Below are 14747 nucleotides of genomic sequence, written 5' to 3'. Positions count from 1 at the left end.
ATCACAGAAATACACCTTTTAGATGATCTGTGTTAGTAGTGTTCATGGGTTCCCGTTCAGACGGAGGAACCATTGAGTGGAACATGTGTATGCCTCACCTCCTGAACCGAAGCCTCCAGAGCCGGAACCAGAGAAGCTTCCGCTGTAGGCGCCGCCGGCAGCGCCGCCACCGGACGCCGCTCCAAACCGCTCAGCCAGGGCGTTGCTGTCTAGGTCACTGTAGCCACCAAAACTGCAAGTGTTGCAACTCTGCGTTAACTCCAGAAATGTTACACCACACAAGCACTAACATATCTTTGTTTCCCTTTTGAACTGAATAAACATTTATTTTACTTTAGAAGAACATAAGCTTCAGTAATAATTACATCAAAGATGAACTGGTAAAACATATTCCAACAACAGTCGTGAGGCTCATTCTGTCATTACTGCATTGATGCATATCTGTCTCCAGAAGGTCTGACGTTACACAGAGAACCTGAGTCCATTCTCAGTTTTGACGAGCCATTGATTAAAAAGGATTGGAAGGGGGCGCACTCAGCCTTATGGAGACAACTCATGAGTTGGAAGAAGAAAAATAAATAATGGTTACCATTTCGAGAATTACTGTAACGTTAACGGCTTTTCTCAAGAACCCTTGTCCAAAGACACCGAACGGAAGCTGTAGCCATGGAATATATATATATAAAAAAATGCCTTGCGCTACAATAGAACTACTGTTTGATTTATACATTGTCGTTAGTAGTTGAACATTAGTATCTTTAGCCGTGAATTTATACAACAGATTCGCACACTATTCTGACACTTCCTTGACAGAAACATGTCGATTTGCGTTAGAGTCTAACCAAGTTATCTGTGACCTATGATAGTCACAACTCATGTATGACGTTCAATTCATTCGAAACAGCAATTTTGGATTCTTACAGATTTGCATTTAATCGATTAACCCCTTTATCGGTGGCATCTATAGCAACAACTGACAAAAAACTGAATTGAAACCTTTCTTTAGGGGTAACATCTAGTCTTTGTCTTCAATAACGATTTGTTGCTATGCTGTTGATGAATCATTAAGTAAATCACACACTTCTGGCAGGCTCTTATACAGAGCAGCATATGAGTGACTTCAGGCTTTAAGAGAGCAATGAAGCTGAATAATGCAATTCCTAAGATCTTACAGCTTTTCTTTGGCCATGATCGACTGAGTGTTGTGTCAACATCACTTGTTTGTCAGAGAAAATATTTTCTTCAGATATTATCTTCATCTCTCCTTCATTTATCAGATCTTGCTATTGTTATGCTCATGCTCAATCTTATACTGGATAACAAGGGCTGATGTATGTCAATGCTTTATGTGTTGTCAGATGAATAAAAACAATTAGAATTTACTTTAAAATGATCGAATATTGATTCTTATTAATTTTAAATGATGGTAAAGGTTGATGTTTTAAACTCAGACCAAGACCCAGTTGTTGAATGATGTTGAGAAAAACGGCGATGGTGCCGGACAAAATATTGTTTGAAGTAAGGCGAGGTGAGTGTATTGAGAGAGGAAAGAGTGATTAGTTGTATGGAGTTTTTAAGCTTGACGATATGACAAAGGAAGAGAAATGATTTGGGGAAACGTGTATTATGTGAGGATCTGTAGCCGAAAAGTCGCAGATGATGAAACAGTGTAATGTAAATCGAATCACGTTTGGAAGAGGCTGAGGAAACAGAGACCTGCTCATATAGCTCAGTGTGCAGTGTGCTACGTTGTGATACAGAAAGGTGTGTCGGATCCAGATCAAAACCACATAATGTACTAACCATCTTTGGTCCGGCACACTGGCCAGCCTGACTGGTTTTTAGGCATCTCCACATTAGAAAGTATGATACACAAATATAATAATAAACAGAACAAAGTTTATATACTTCAGACACAGATGCCACACATGACTTCTCTATCTTATCTTTGCTAGCGAGGTATAGCATACTGCCACGAAGTCAAAATAAAATAAATTTGCAAATACACTAGGAAAAACCACGATTTCATGGCCTGAAATTGGAAGACATGTGGTGTAATGGTCGCACTACGGTGGGAAAGAGATCATGTGGCAAGAGTGACCTGTCATGGCGTGTATGCTTTTTGGAAGGAATTGATTTGGATGGGTTTTTGTTGGAAAGTGGTTACATATTATATGAAGTCTTCAGCCGATTGGCAATGGACCAAAGCTAATGGTAGTATATGGAGAGATATCAAAATGTTGGCTAGAGGGATTGGTGGATAGAAATTTAGATTTGTTTTTGAAGGATTATTTGGGATTGGATCAGGTGAGAGACTAAGTGAAGTAGGTACATGGCAGAGAAACAAGAATCTTTACAGTCAGAATCCTACCCCACGCTAAACGGATCTGCTTTTTTTGCTTCATTTCATTAACACATTAAGGTGACACTACTCTTTCCACAGAGGCGCATCATCTGGTAACTAGAATCTCTGACAAGTCTCGCGCAGTGCTGTTTGCATACTTTTAGCTAATCAGACACTTTTCCACAAAGAGTTCGATTGACAATAGTGAAATTTCGGAGTCTGTCATCGTCTGTTGGTCGATGGTTATGCGGTCTGAGGTAGTGGTTCGTTGGTTGTCCCGCAATCGATCAATCTGCCACCGCCTATTGATGGTGAGATAGCTACACACTTTTGGCTTGGAAATGCTTTGGTGCTGCTGTATGCTGCGCTCCCTCATGAAGAGCATATACACTCAAATAGATCTCACAGTTTCGCGTCAGCCGCGCGGAGTGGCCGCGCGGTTTGGGGCGTCACGTCACGGACTGCGCGGCCCTTCCCGCCGGAGGGTCGAGTCCGCCCTAGGGCATGAATGTGTGTGTTGTTCTTAGCATAAGTTAGTTTAAGTAGTGTATAAGTCTAGGGACCGATGGCCTAAGCAGTTTGGTCCCTTAGGAATTCACATACACGCACATCACAGTTACACTCAGTAAATTCTTTCATTTTTCTTTTCATTTTTAATTGAAACTGGAACTTGATTTTAGAAATGGGCTTGAGTCATGTGGTTACGTGGGCGGGATACCCACTCATTCCATCGGCATACGCACATACCCTTTTCCGACTGCTAGCAAGTGAGGTCGATTCGAGGTAATAGTTATTTAAAAGTCTTTCCTTCAATATAACCTATTTTGTATTTGTTTTATATATCACTTCATGGGTTCACGTACTATCGATTAAAAACACTAAAATGCACTTGTTTGTCTCGTCAAAGATATTTTCGCAAAGAATTTCTAACAAATCTTGCGTCCATATAACTGGTTTCTTTCTAGATTGCCCTTGTATTTCTTACGCCATGTGTTTAACTATCTTCACAACCTGCACCTGTCTCTACAAATATTCCGCACACTTCCCAGCACTGCACCTTTCTCCATTTTTTTATATTATATGGTTTCCAGCAGTGAAAGGAGAGTCGTCGAACAAGAAAACCGATGTCAATAAGCAGCAGCACACTCAACACTCATTACAGGCCGTGATTTACCGAACATTCTGTTAATAGCTCCCATTTGTACTCAGGGACATTATGCGATTTGGGTGCTTAAGCGATGTTCATAGATGTTGCAGTTTATACAAACAAGGTCTATATTTGTGGGGCACAGACGATTCGTATAAGGAAGGCACGCCGAAAGTTGTAATTCATTTTCTGTGCTAGACGTTCATTTTTGCAATTAATTATGTCAAGTGAAACCTGACAGTTTGTGTCTGTTGGACTTTATACTACGAAGGTTTACTGTTGTCGCCACATTATATTGTCAGACGTGTAATTAAATGGGCCTGACGTGGTAACTACTTCAATCAAATAACAAATATTGCTACCGGAAGTTGAAGTAGTAGCCAACAATTGACTTTCAACAGGACGTCTTTTTATGGTCAAACAGGCTCAGCAAGTAACTCATTTCTGGCAGCTACAATACTGCTGATATTTTAGAAGATTCTAGACGTCAGAGCTTTGGCGCAAAGGGTCGTAATTCCCTGGTAGACTGCACGCGCTTTGTGTCGGTCGAGAGAGAATCCGTGGCAAGTAGTCAAGCGTGACGGTCGGGCTTCGGCCCAAATGCGCGAATGAAAAGTTGATCTTGAGAAAGGAACGGTTTAATAGTAATAATAAGAAATGTTTCGAGCCGTGGAGGTAACAAAGTATTCACGGGAATTATTTTTTGGGAAAATAACTGTGCATAATCTTGAGTTGTTTTCAGCTGAAGCCCACAAAATGATGTGTCACTTATAGCAAACGGAAAATTAATATCTTTATAGGAGACCGTATTTAAAGTGTTTCATACGGGAAGAAGTTTTAAACAAATTAGTGTGGGCAACGAAATAATCATTATTTTCCTAAAGTGTATTTAATGAAAGTGATCTATGTGGCTAACCAACTAGTGTGTTGCTGAACTGTGTAAAACTAATTAGGGGTAATTTATTTGATGTACCGGTGAGTGAAGAAATAAACAGTGTTTAAATTGAATAACTTGCTATTAATGAACAGTTTTTGTATATAATTCCCTATAATTATAGGGTGCAGAGCACAGGATGATTGTATGCACATAGTACTGTAGTACAGCCACCAGTGTATCTGATGTAAAGAATGTCTTTGGTTCGATTCCCGGCCGGGACGGGGATCCGTCCGGGGACTGGGAGTTTGTGTTGTCCTCATCATTTCATGATCATTCTGAAAGTGGCGAGACTGGAAATGGAAACATTATGAATTTGTACTGACGCTGATGACCACGATGTTGAACGCCCCACAAACCAACATCATTATCATCATCATCATCCTCGCTTGTCTGAAAGCCATAAGCTTAAGTGAACATTTATGAACTTAGTACTTACAAATAAGCTGCCTAACAAAGAAAAAAGTAAAACACTCAGAATGGGAGGAGAAAACGAAATGAAACTTACCACGTTTGGAGGAAACAATACGTTATTTCAGATTACAAAGTGGAATAATTTTACAAAGAACTTCACAGTATGAATCTACTTATTATTATGACGTTGGATCCCCTCTCGCCTGGATGTCTCCACTGATTCGGCTGAGAAGGACGTCATGAAAATGTTGAATCGTCTCCTGAGGCAGGTTGGCATACGACTCTCGTAATTTGTCCTTGATACCCTGGGTACTGGCACTGAGTTGATGTTTGACCTGATGTCACACACATTCTATTGGAAACATATATGTGGAGGCTGCTGGCTATGGGACTACTTCACCATCACACAGACAGTTCGTACAGACACATGCTGTGAGTGGACAGGCATTGTCCTGTTGAAAAGTAGCACCTCAATACTGCAGCAAGAGACATAAAACAGGTGTCTGTGACGTATCGCGCTGTCAGAGCGCCTCAGTCACTCCCAACCATGGCCTGATGTCAAGCCCAGAGGCTCCCCACAGCATGACATGAGGAGTAACACTGCTGTGAGTCTTCCAAAGACTGGAAGAGAGGGGTGTTCCCCAGGGTGCCACCATACTCTCTGATGACAATCATCTGATGCAGAACTGCGATTCATTGCTGACACGAAGCGCTGTCATTCGTCAACAGTCTATGTGTCATGACCGCAGCACCACTCGAAATGCAGTTCGTGTTATGATGTTAATGGCAGCTTACACATGGGATGGTAATTCCCTAGCCTCGGTGCTGCTAGTCACTTTATGATGTTGTGGAATTACACTGAATATTGCTGGGAGTCTGTTACTTGTTCTTGGAAGTCAGGCACAGATGTGAAGGGGTTACGATGTGCTTGGTGCATAGTACAGTGACCCTCCCTTGCGTTGATCAGGTGCGGTCGACTGGAGCCCTGACGATGACTGTGCCTGCTCTCGTGTTCCCATGCAGTCCAACTGTCAAATCTCAATGTACCAGAAATCTCGATATTGCACAATTCGACTAGATGGCTGAATTGAGACCCTGAATGAGCCCTCTTTTAATTTCTGTCAGGTGCTGACAACACAGTCTCACAGGAGTATGCGCCATATCCATGCCTTTCATACTGACTACTCAACATCTGATGCTGTTCATGTCCATTGTGTACTACAACATGCCTGGTAACAATGCTAACACAAACAACATTGATGCACTCTGGTAGTTGCTCTGCATGCCACAGAGAAGTGCAGTCCTAATTATTTACATACCTGTCGATGTGTGTGTGAACACCAAATTACACTGACATCCAACCATGTCTTCTGGGGTGATTCACTTTTCCTGTCAGGCAGTGTACTATGTAAGAGGAGTTTATAGCATCACAGTAGAACCTTCAACACATCACATTATATTGTACACTTCTCAAATGAAAGTACATGCTGTAAGGTTATGATACAAATTAATTTAGTGCACAAAAGTTTGTTCATGCTGTAACAACGTTATTGTTTTGAAAGCCCAGCAACAGGAAGCATTAATATCAAAGCATGGCGTTAGAAGCCAGTCTGCAGCTTTTGCCGCAGTGCAGAGTACACGATGCGAACTTCTATTCCAGTCTGTCTGTTAGTCTACTGGTCATCAACTCACACTGTCAGACTAGATACAAGATGCGTGGTTTGTGGCTGGGGGAATGTGCGGGCTTGGTCAGTGGGTAGACAAGCGGGCCAGTGGGCGTGGGTCATGCTCGGCTGGTTACCCTTTGTTGAAGAACATAGCGTTAGAGTGGGCAAAGGAGGGCGTCCTCCGCCAGGGGTCGCCGGCGATAGCGGTGTGCCAGGAGTGGACTCCGTGCGGCCGTGGCGCCTCCCTGCGAGCAGAAAGCCCTCAGCTCAGCTACTCAGCAGGGCTTCTAGTCACCGGCGTCTCGGGCAGCTCCTGTTCTTCAAGCTATACCTCAGTGTATATTTGTGTGTATGTGTTTTGTGCAATCAGGTATTCAGAGTCTGTTTATTCAGTCACTTTTGTAGCAACTTTGTTCACAATATGTGTACGGTACGTATCATAATAGTGAAAAGTAAACCTGGTGAAAGTGTACTACAATAGAAGCAGATACCTACCAGTAAACATGCTTCCACAAATCAGCCGTTTGCGATATAACTACAGATGTGTGGTTCCAAGGCGACACTGACTACAGTATGATTAAGTGATGATCTAACTATCGTCATATTTCTCCCATGGCTCATGATTAGGGTGTATAGGAGACTCGTTTTTGTGGCATCATGCTGATGGAAGTTGAAATCTAATGCCCCAGCATGATCCAAGATCGGTAAATCGAACAGGATATGAACCTTAGCATTCAAGATCGCCTGACCTCAATAAAAAAAAGGTTTAAATGGCTCTAAGCACTATGGGACTTAACATCTGAGATCATCACTCCCTTAGACTTAGAACTACGTAAACCTAACTAACTTAAGGACATCGCACACATGCATGCCCGAGGTAGGATTCGAACCTGCGACCGTAGCAGCAGTGCGGTTCTGGACTGAAGCGCCTAGAACCGCCCGGCCGTAGCGGCCGGCTTGACCTCAATCCTCAATATTTTTCTGTCTCGGGTAACCTCGGAAGTGAAATGTACAGGACTCATGTTGATACGGCTGAAGAACTGGAGCAACGAGTTATGCGGTCTTGCCAAGATTTACAAGATAATTTGGGGATGTTTGAGAGAATACATAACTCACCACCGCGCCTACAGAAGTGTTGCATCCAACTGGGAGGACATTTGTGGAACACCTTCTTTCACCGGTACTACAGTAGTGGAAATCAGTATAAAGGCATGGACGTTGGTTCGACAGTTAAAATGTCGGCTGGAATAGTTGTGCACAGCGTATATGCAATAGTATGAGATCCACTACACTCACAAATTCAGTCAAATAATATCAAGTTTGATATATATAACAAGACATCAACGATTCTGGTGGTAGAGAGTGGAATTCTGTGGTGTTAGCGTGTGTGTGCGAGTGTGTGTGTGTGTGTGTGTGTGTGTGTGTGTGTGTGTGTGTGTGTGTGCCTTTATTGCAGATAGTAAACTGTGCGTGTTGTGTATATAAAACATGATTGTGACAATGCCACGCAGAGAACAGTTATAGTGAGATGGAAAAGCAAAAAACTATGCTTATTAGGAAATGGTACTCTCTAATCGTCAAATCGCTAACAAGATCAACCGTTCAACTACAATGATTGATAATTTCGTTAGATTGGCGCACGATATGGGCAGGACGGAAAATATGGGCAAAGTAGAAAATTACTGGAAGCACCGAAACGGTTTCTTTTGCGCGATGCAAAGGGCACAAGCTATCATTCTTCTTTTACTGATTTACAGTACCCAGTAACTGCCAGACGTATACGACAAATTTTGTCAACATTTCACATTCAAGAAATGACTGCAGAAGCCTTCTCTAGCAGCTAAACACAACCAGGCTAGATGGGAGTTTGCTGAAAAACATGTCATGGACTTCAGAATGGGATTTCAATATTATTGGCATGATCTGAGAACAGAGTAGCAGGTATGGATGAGCAGAAATTTTGGTGGTGAAAGTGTTATGATTTGGGCAGCCTATTACGCTGAAGGTAAATCACGCGTTGCTTGGCTGATCACCACAATGAACTCTAACACGTACACTGAGATGCTATAGACAGAACTGATTAGAATGTATGAAGATTTAGGGAGTGAAAGTCTAATGTTTCAATAAGTTAACGCACATGTGCATGTTTGTGCTACAACCAAAAATGGTTCTAAGATAAAGATGTCGGTGTCTTGCCATGGCCTGCACATAGCCCGTATATGAAACCCACGGAAAATGTTTGGGGAATAGTTCAGGGCGTGTTTATCTCAATGGAATGCAATTTGAGGTCGTATGTGAGCCGGAAAGTGCGATGCAAGAAAACCGGGCGACAATTCACTCCAAGAACTACAAACCCTAACAAAATAAATGCTGAAGAGAATTTTTGAGGTAATTAGAGAAAACAGTGATTGGACAAATTACTGATAATGCAATAACACTATAGGACAGTGAGTGTCTTTATACCAATTTCCACCCAGGAAATGCAAACGCCTTGTTACTCGTGCCGCGAAATAGGCTATGTCTTCCGTCGTGACTGTTTATGTCTTATATGTATCTACTAATTTCATAATAAATTCGATACAGTATGTTACGAACATTGTACTACCACATTCGTAGGAACCCTGCCTTCATTTTGATTTCCACTGCTGTAGTGTACTGTAAACTGTAAAACTGAACTTCATAAAGTAGTGTTGTATTTATTGTTGAGATCTCCTTTGATGTAATTTGAGCCGAATGAGTTGGGAACTGAAGCAAAATGTCTACATTTGAGATACATTTGTACTGACGAGGTCAACACTTCATACTGAAGTCACTGGCGACTCGTAAGTACACATCCGAAATTGTTTCACAGACAGCTCTTTTACGGACCCTTGCTTAGTGAAATGCTTTTGCGTCTTTTACAGTTTACTTATTAACCTTGTCAGTCTTCGCAATTAACTGTGATATGTCGTGTATAAATAACCTAGCGGGTAAGTGGGGAGCTCCATGAAGTTGTATACAAAGGATGTCCTTCCTTATAGAGGAGTTACAACGCTAGAAAATTGTAGTGAAATGCGGGTATTGGCAGAAACTGTCTGAAAATCTTGTAAGAAAATTGGAGAGTAGGTTGTGCTGAGAAATAATTGGTACAAAAAAAATTAGATACCTTGCGCCGTTTCCGAGTTACTTAGCATTACAGTTAATCACTGAGGTCAAAGGGTGTGCAAATTCAAGCTGTCCGCCAGAGACGGTGTCGCCAAACGTGTTCTTCGTTTAGCTTCCTAACCCTGAATAAGAGAGTGATACAAAACATGGACGCGGGACAGCCTGATTGTCTAACTTCAATTCTAATTAACTCGAAAACGGCGCAAAGTACCGAGTTTTTTCCTTAACAGGTATTTCTCAGCACAGCTACCCTCCAACATCCCTACAAGCTTTTCACTCTGTTTCTGTCTAACTGGTACATGCCATTAAAATTACATCGCCACGAAGGTGGCATGCAACGAACTTCAGATTGGTATGAAGTTAACTATATGCTTGGATAAGCATACGGTTGGTATTTCAACGCAACTGTACTGTAAGCCACAGGTTTCTCCTTTATAAACAGCATTTGAATGTTGTTTGTTTATGAGAAGATTGCGTTGTACGTCGGATAACAAGAAGAAACGACCAGCAGCAGACATCGGAATTTTATTTACTGGTTTAGCTACCCAGGCTTTCAATGTGACCATAATCCTCTCCTCTATGTACCGAAATCTACAGCTGTCGCATGCATATTTTGCTGGACAAAAATTCTAGGGAAAAACAATATGGCGGGAAAGAGTGTAAACTCAACCCAAGCACTGCCCTACAATATTTTACTCCGCGGGACGGTGTACTCTCAAATAAACTTGTGTGTTGAACAGATTTGAACCTGCACCTTTGCCGTTCATGCGCACTGCCCTAATCGAGTGGGCAATATATTCATCACTCACAACTCGCCGCAACAATGCTTTCAGTTGAGCCGTAAGGTGTGCTTCAATAACTTCATTGGTAACGACAGTGTGCGCAAAAGGCAAGGTTCCACACTGGAGTCTCTTTTGCAAACAGTTTTAATCTCCCAGAAAACTCCAGACTGGTGGTTATCAACATGCAGACTGCCATGACTTTGGTAGACATCGCATCTTGCAAGCGCATTCGAACTCAAAAAGCAGCTACGTGGGAGACCTATTCCATTTACTAAAGAGTGCACTTAAGCGCTAGAACGCAGCCACATAGAAGACGCTATTCAATTCATAGTGCGCAAAAGGCAAGGTTCCACACTGGAGTCTCTTTTGCAAACAGTTTTAATCTCCCAGAAAACTCCTTACTGGTGGTTATCAACATGCAGACTGCCATGACTTTGGTAGACACCGCATCTTGCAAGCGCATTCGAACTCAAAAAGCAGCTACGTGGGAGACCTATTCCATTTACTAAAGAGTGCACTTAAGCGCTAGAACGCAGCCACATAGGAGACGCTATTCAATTCATAGTGCGCAAAAGGCAAGGTTCCACACTGGAGTCTCTTTTGCAAACAGTTTTAATCTCCCAGAAAACTCCTTACTGGTGGTTATCAACATGCAGACTGCCATGACTTTGGTAGACATCGCATCTTGCAAGCGCATTCGAACTCAAAAAGCAGCTACGTGGGAGACCTATTCCATTTACTAAAGAGTGCACTTAAGCGCTAGAACGCAGCCACATAGGAGACGCTATTCAATTCATAGTGCGCAAAAGGCAAGGTTCCACACTGGAGTCTCTTTTGCAAACAGTTTTAATCTCCCAGAAAACTCCTTACTGGTGGTTATCAACATGCAGACTGCCATGACTTTGGTAGACATCGCGTCTTGCAAGCGCATTCGAACTCAAAAAGCAGCTACGTGGGAGACCTATTCCATTTACTAAAGAGTGCACTTAAGTGGGAGAACGCAGCCACATAGGAGACGCTATTCAGTTCATAGTGCTTCGCTCTATCCTATTCGGTCGAAGCAGTCCACGAACAATGGTCCCCGCGCTCTTTGTCATAGCTACGAGCTGCGCTGACGTGGTGGAACTCCCGCCTCTACAGCTGGCGGCTCCGCGACCTATGCTATCCCAGCGTCAGGATCGAGGACACGCCAGCCGGTGACGTGCCGACCGAGGCGTGGTCGCCTCTAGCTTGTGAGTGCGCTGTGTGGCTAGCGCGGCTATCCACAGTGGCATCTCTACACTTTCCCGCTTCCACTATAAAGTGTGTAGACTAAGGTGACGAAAGTCATGGAATAGCGATATGCGCATATACAGATGGTGGAAGTATCGTGTACACAAGGTATAAAAGGGCAGTGCACTGTCGGAGCAGTCATTCGTACTCAGATGATTCATGTGAAAAGGTGTGCGACGTAATTATGACCGCACGACGAGAATTAACAGACTTTGAATGCGGAATGGTAGTTGGAACTTGATGCATGGAACATTCCATTTCGGAAATAGTTACGAAATTTAGTACTCCGAGATCCACAGTGTCAAGAATATGTCGAGAATGCCACAGTTCAGGCGTTACCTCTCACTACGGACAATGCAGTGGCCAACGGCTTTCACTTAACGACCGAGAGCAGCGGCAATTGCGTAGAGCTGCCAGTGCTGACAGACAAGCAGCACTGCGTGACATAATCGCAGAAATGGTTCAAATGTTCAAATGGCTCTGAGCCCTATGGGACTCAACTTCTGAGGTCATCAGTCCCCTAGAACTTAGAACTACTTAAACCTAACTAACCTAAGGACATCACACACATCCATGCCCGAGGCAGGATTCGAACCTGCGACCGTAGCGGAGGCGCGGTACCAGACTGCAGCGCCTAGAACCGCTCGGCCACCTCGGCCGGCATCACAGAAATGAATGTGGGACGTATGAAGAACGTATCCGTTAGGACAGTGCTTCGAATTCCGGCGATAATGGGCTTTGGCAGCAGACGACCGACACGAGTGCCTTTGCTAATAGCGCAACATCGCCTGCAGCGCCCATCCTGGGTTCTTGGCCATAACGGTTGGATCCTAGATGACTGGAAAACCGTGGCCTGCTCAGATGAGCCCCGATTTCAGTTTTGTAAGAGCTGATGGTAGGTTTAGAGTGTGACGGAGACCCCACGAAGCCATGGAGCCAATTTGTCAACAAGGGACTGTCCATGCTGGTAGTGGCTCCATAAAGGTGTGGGCTGTGTTTATATGGAATGGACTTGTCCGCGTGAACCGATTACTGACTGGAAATGGTTATCAGAATGAAATTTTTCACTCTGCAGCGTAGAGTGCGCTGATATTAAACTTCCTGGCAGATTAAAACTGTGTCCCGGACCGAGACTCGAACTCTGAATCACTCGGTCCAGCACACAGTTTTAATCTGCCAGGAAATTGGAAATTATTATGTTCGGCTACTTGGTGACCATTTACAGCCATTCATGGACTTCATGTTACCAAAACAACAATGAAATTTTTATGGATGACAATGCACCGTGCCACCGGGCGACAACTGTTCGTGATTACTTCGAAGAACATTCTAGAGAGTTTGAGCGAATGATTTGCCCACCCAAATCGCCTGACATGAATATCACAGAACTGGGACATAATCGAGAGGTCAGCTCATGCACGGAGTCCCGCACTGGTAACATTTTCGCAGTTAATGGACGGCTATAGAGGCAGCATGGCTCAGTATTTCTGCAGGGGTCTTCTAAGGCGTTGTTGAGTGCATGAAACGTCCAGCAGCTGAACACGCCCTGCGAAAGGAGGTTCAACACGACATGAGGACTTATCGCATGACTTTTGTCACTTCTGCGTAGATTAGTGCCTTGTGGGCGAGAAGGTATGCGGGTTGCTGAGTAACAGCTTATATTCAATCGAGTGGAACAAAGTTGCTACAAACATAAAGTAAGTACACCTGGCAAAAATTAATCACCACTAAGAGAGATGATGATAATACCGTGTTGCACCATCTCTAGCCGTAATAATGGCTTGAACTCGGATACAGTCTACAAGTTTCTTCACGTATGCCATATACAGGTCAGCGCCTCTTTTTTAATTAGATCCCTTAAAGCTAACATATTGTGGGGAAGCTGAATGCTAACTGGCTGCTCCAAATACTTCCAAACCTTTTCTATTGGGTGATTTAGCGAACGGTTCGAAGTACGATATCGAGCCAGACTGTTCGTCAAACCAGAAAAGAATGTGTCCAGTCTTGAGAACAAGGCTATTGTGATCTTAAAAGAAAGGGTCACAGTGTTGTAATGGCTGATAGGTAGCACACCGCGCCTACTACCCGTCCACCGCGGCGCTCGGTGTCCACAGCACAGTTGCGACACCTGAGGATGGGCTTGTGAGAGCCCAAACCGGTCGTTATGATAAAAGAAATTTACAACTGAAGCGGTATTTTCAACTTCTGGTAATCATGAAGGTATAAAAGAATCAGTGACACTTGGTCGTTGAAAATATTTAAATAAACATCCCAGTTCATGTTCGCGGTACCCTAAATGAGAGGGACCAAGCCCCGGGTCGAAAAACACCCATAGTTTAACACAGAACAACCTCTGAGATAAATTAGATCCTCCACAGTGGACAATCAATGCACTCGACATTTTGCACCAGTAAGGAAGAAGCAAAATCATGACTGATTAGACCATATTACTTGACTCCAGCCAGTTACTGTCCAGTTTCCGAGTGTTTGGGTCACTGAAGACGTAGAGCTTTGTGTGTTGCTGTGAGCTATGACTTTTGCGAGATATCTGTTTCCAAATGTCCTTTACATGCAATTCCCTTCGCAGCTATGGATTGGTAACGGACTAAGATGAACCTGCGTTCACCGACAACACCATTTCTGTGGAGGCCCGAACGGGTTGTCATGACGTGACACTCGTCTCTGCGCCCTGTCGTGTAGGATCGTTTTTCGTCCGCCCTCCAAACGCCATGTTACAAGGGTGCGAGTGGTGCAGCATCCATTGCAGAAACGTAAATACACCAACCAATAGGACCACTTCATTTACAACATGACTATGTGCGTGTCCAAACACGACGGCTCGTTTCTGCCATTCTGTCACGCTCCAGGTCGACCCGCCGCGTGGGATTAGCCGAGCGGTCTAGGGCGCTGCAGTCATGGACTGTGCGGCTGGTCCCGGCGGAGGTTCGAGTCCTCCCTCGGGTGTGTGTGTTTGCCCTTAGTATAATTTAGGTTAAGTAGTGTGTAAACTTAGGGACTGATGACCTTAGCAGTCTGGAGATGT

General features: G+C 43.6%; 1 protein-coding gene across 1 annotated transcript in view; it reads right to left on the bottom strand.

Annotated features, from left to right (window-relative positions):
• The window catches only part of LOC124800238 (glycine-rich cell wall structural protein 1.8-like), a 118754-nt gene that overhangs the window by 17509 nt on the left and 86498 nt on the right, over positions 1–14747 (bottom strand). The window contains exons 4-5 of the mRNA XM_047262979.1: positions 6641–6751; positions 99–232 (exon numbers count right to left, since the gene is read on the bottom strand). Coding sequence (XP_047118935.1) covers positions 99–232; positions 6641–6751 — 245 coding nt within the window. The remainder of the gene's footprint in view (positions 1–98; positions 233–6640; positions 6752–14747) is intronic.

The sequence above is a fragment of the Schistocerca piceifrons genome, chromosome 1 (genome assembly GCF_021461385.2).
Source record: "Schistocerca piceifrons isolate TAMUIC-IGC-003096 chromosome 1, iqSchPice1.1, whole genome shotgun sequence".
NCBI classification, from domain to species: Eukaryota; Metazoa; Arthropoda; class Insecta; order Orthoptera; family Acrididae; genus Schistocerca; species Schistocerca piceifrons.
The sequence above is the reverse complement of the archived record's forward strand: the minus strand, read 5'-3'. Positions and strand labels throughout refer to the sequence as shown.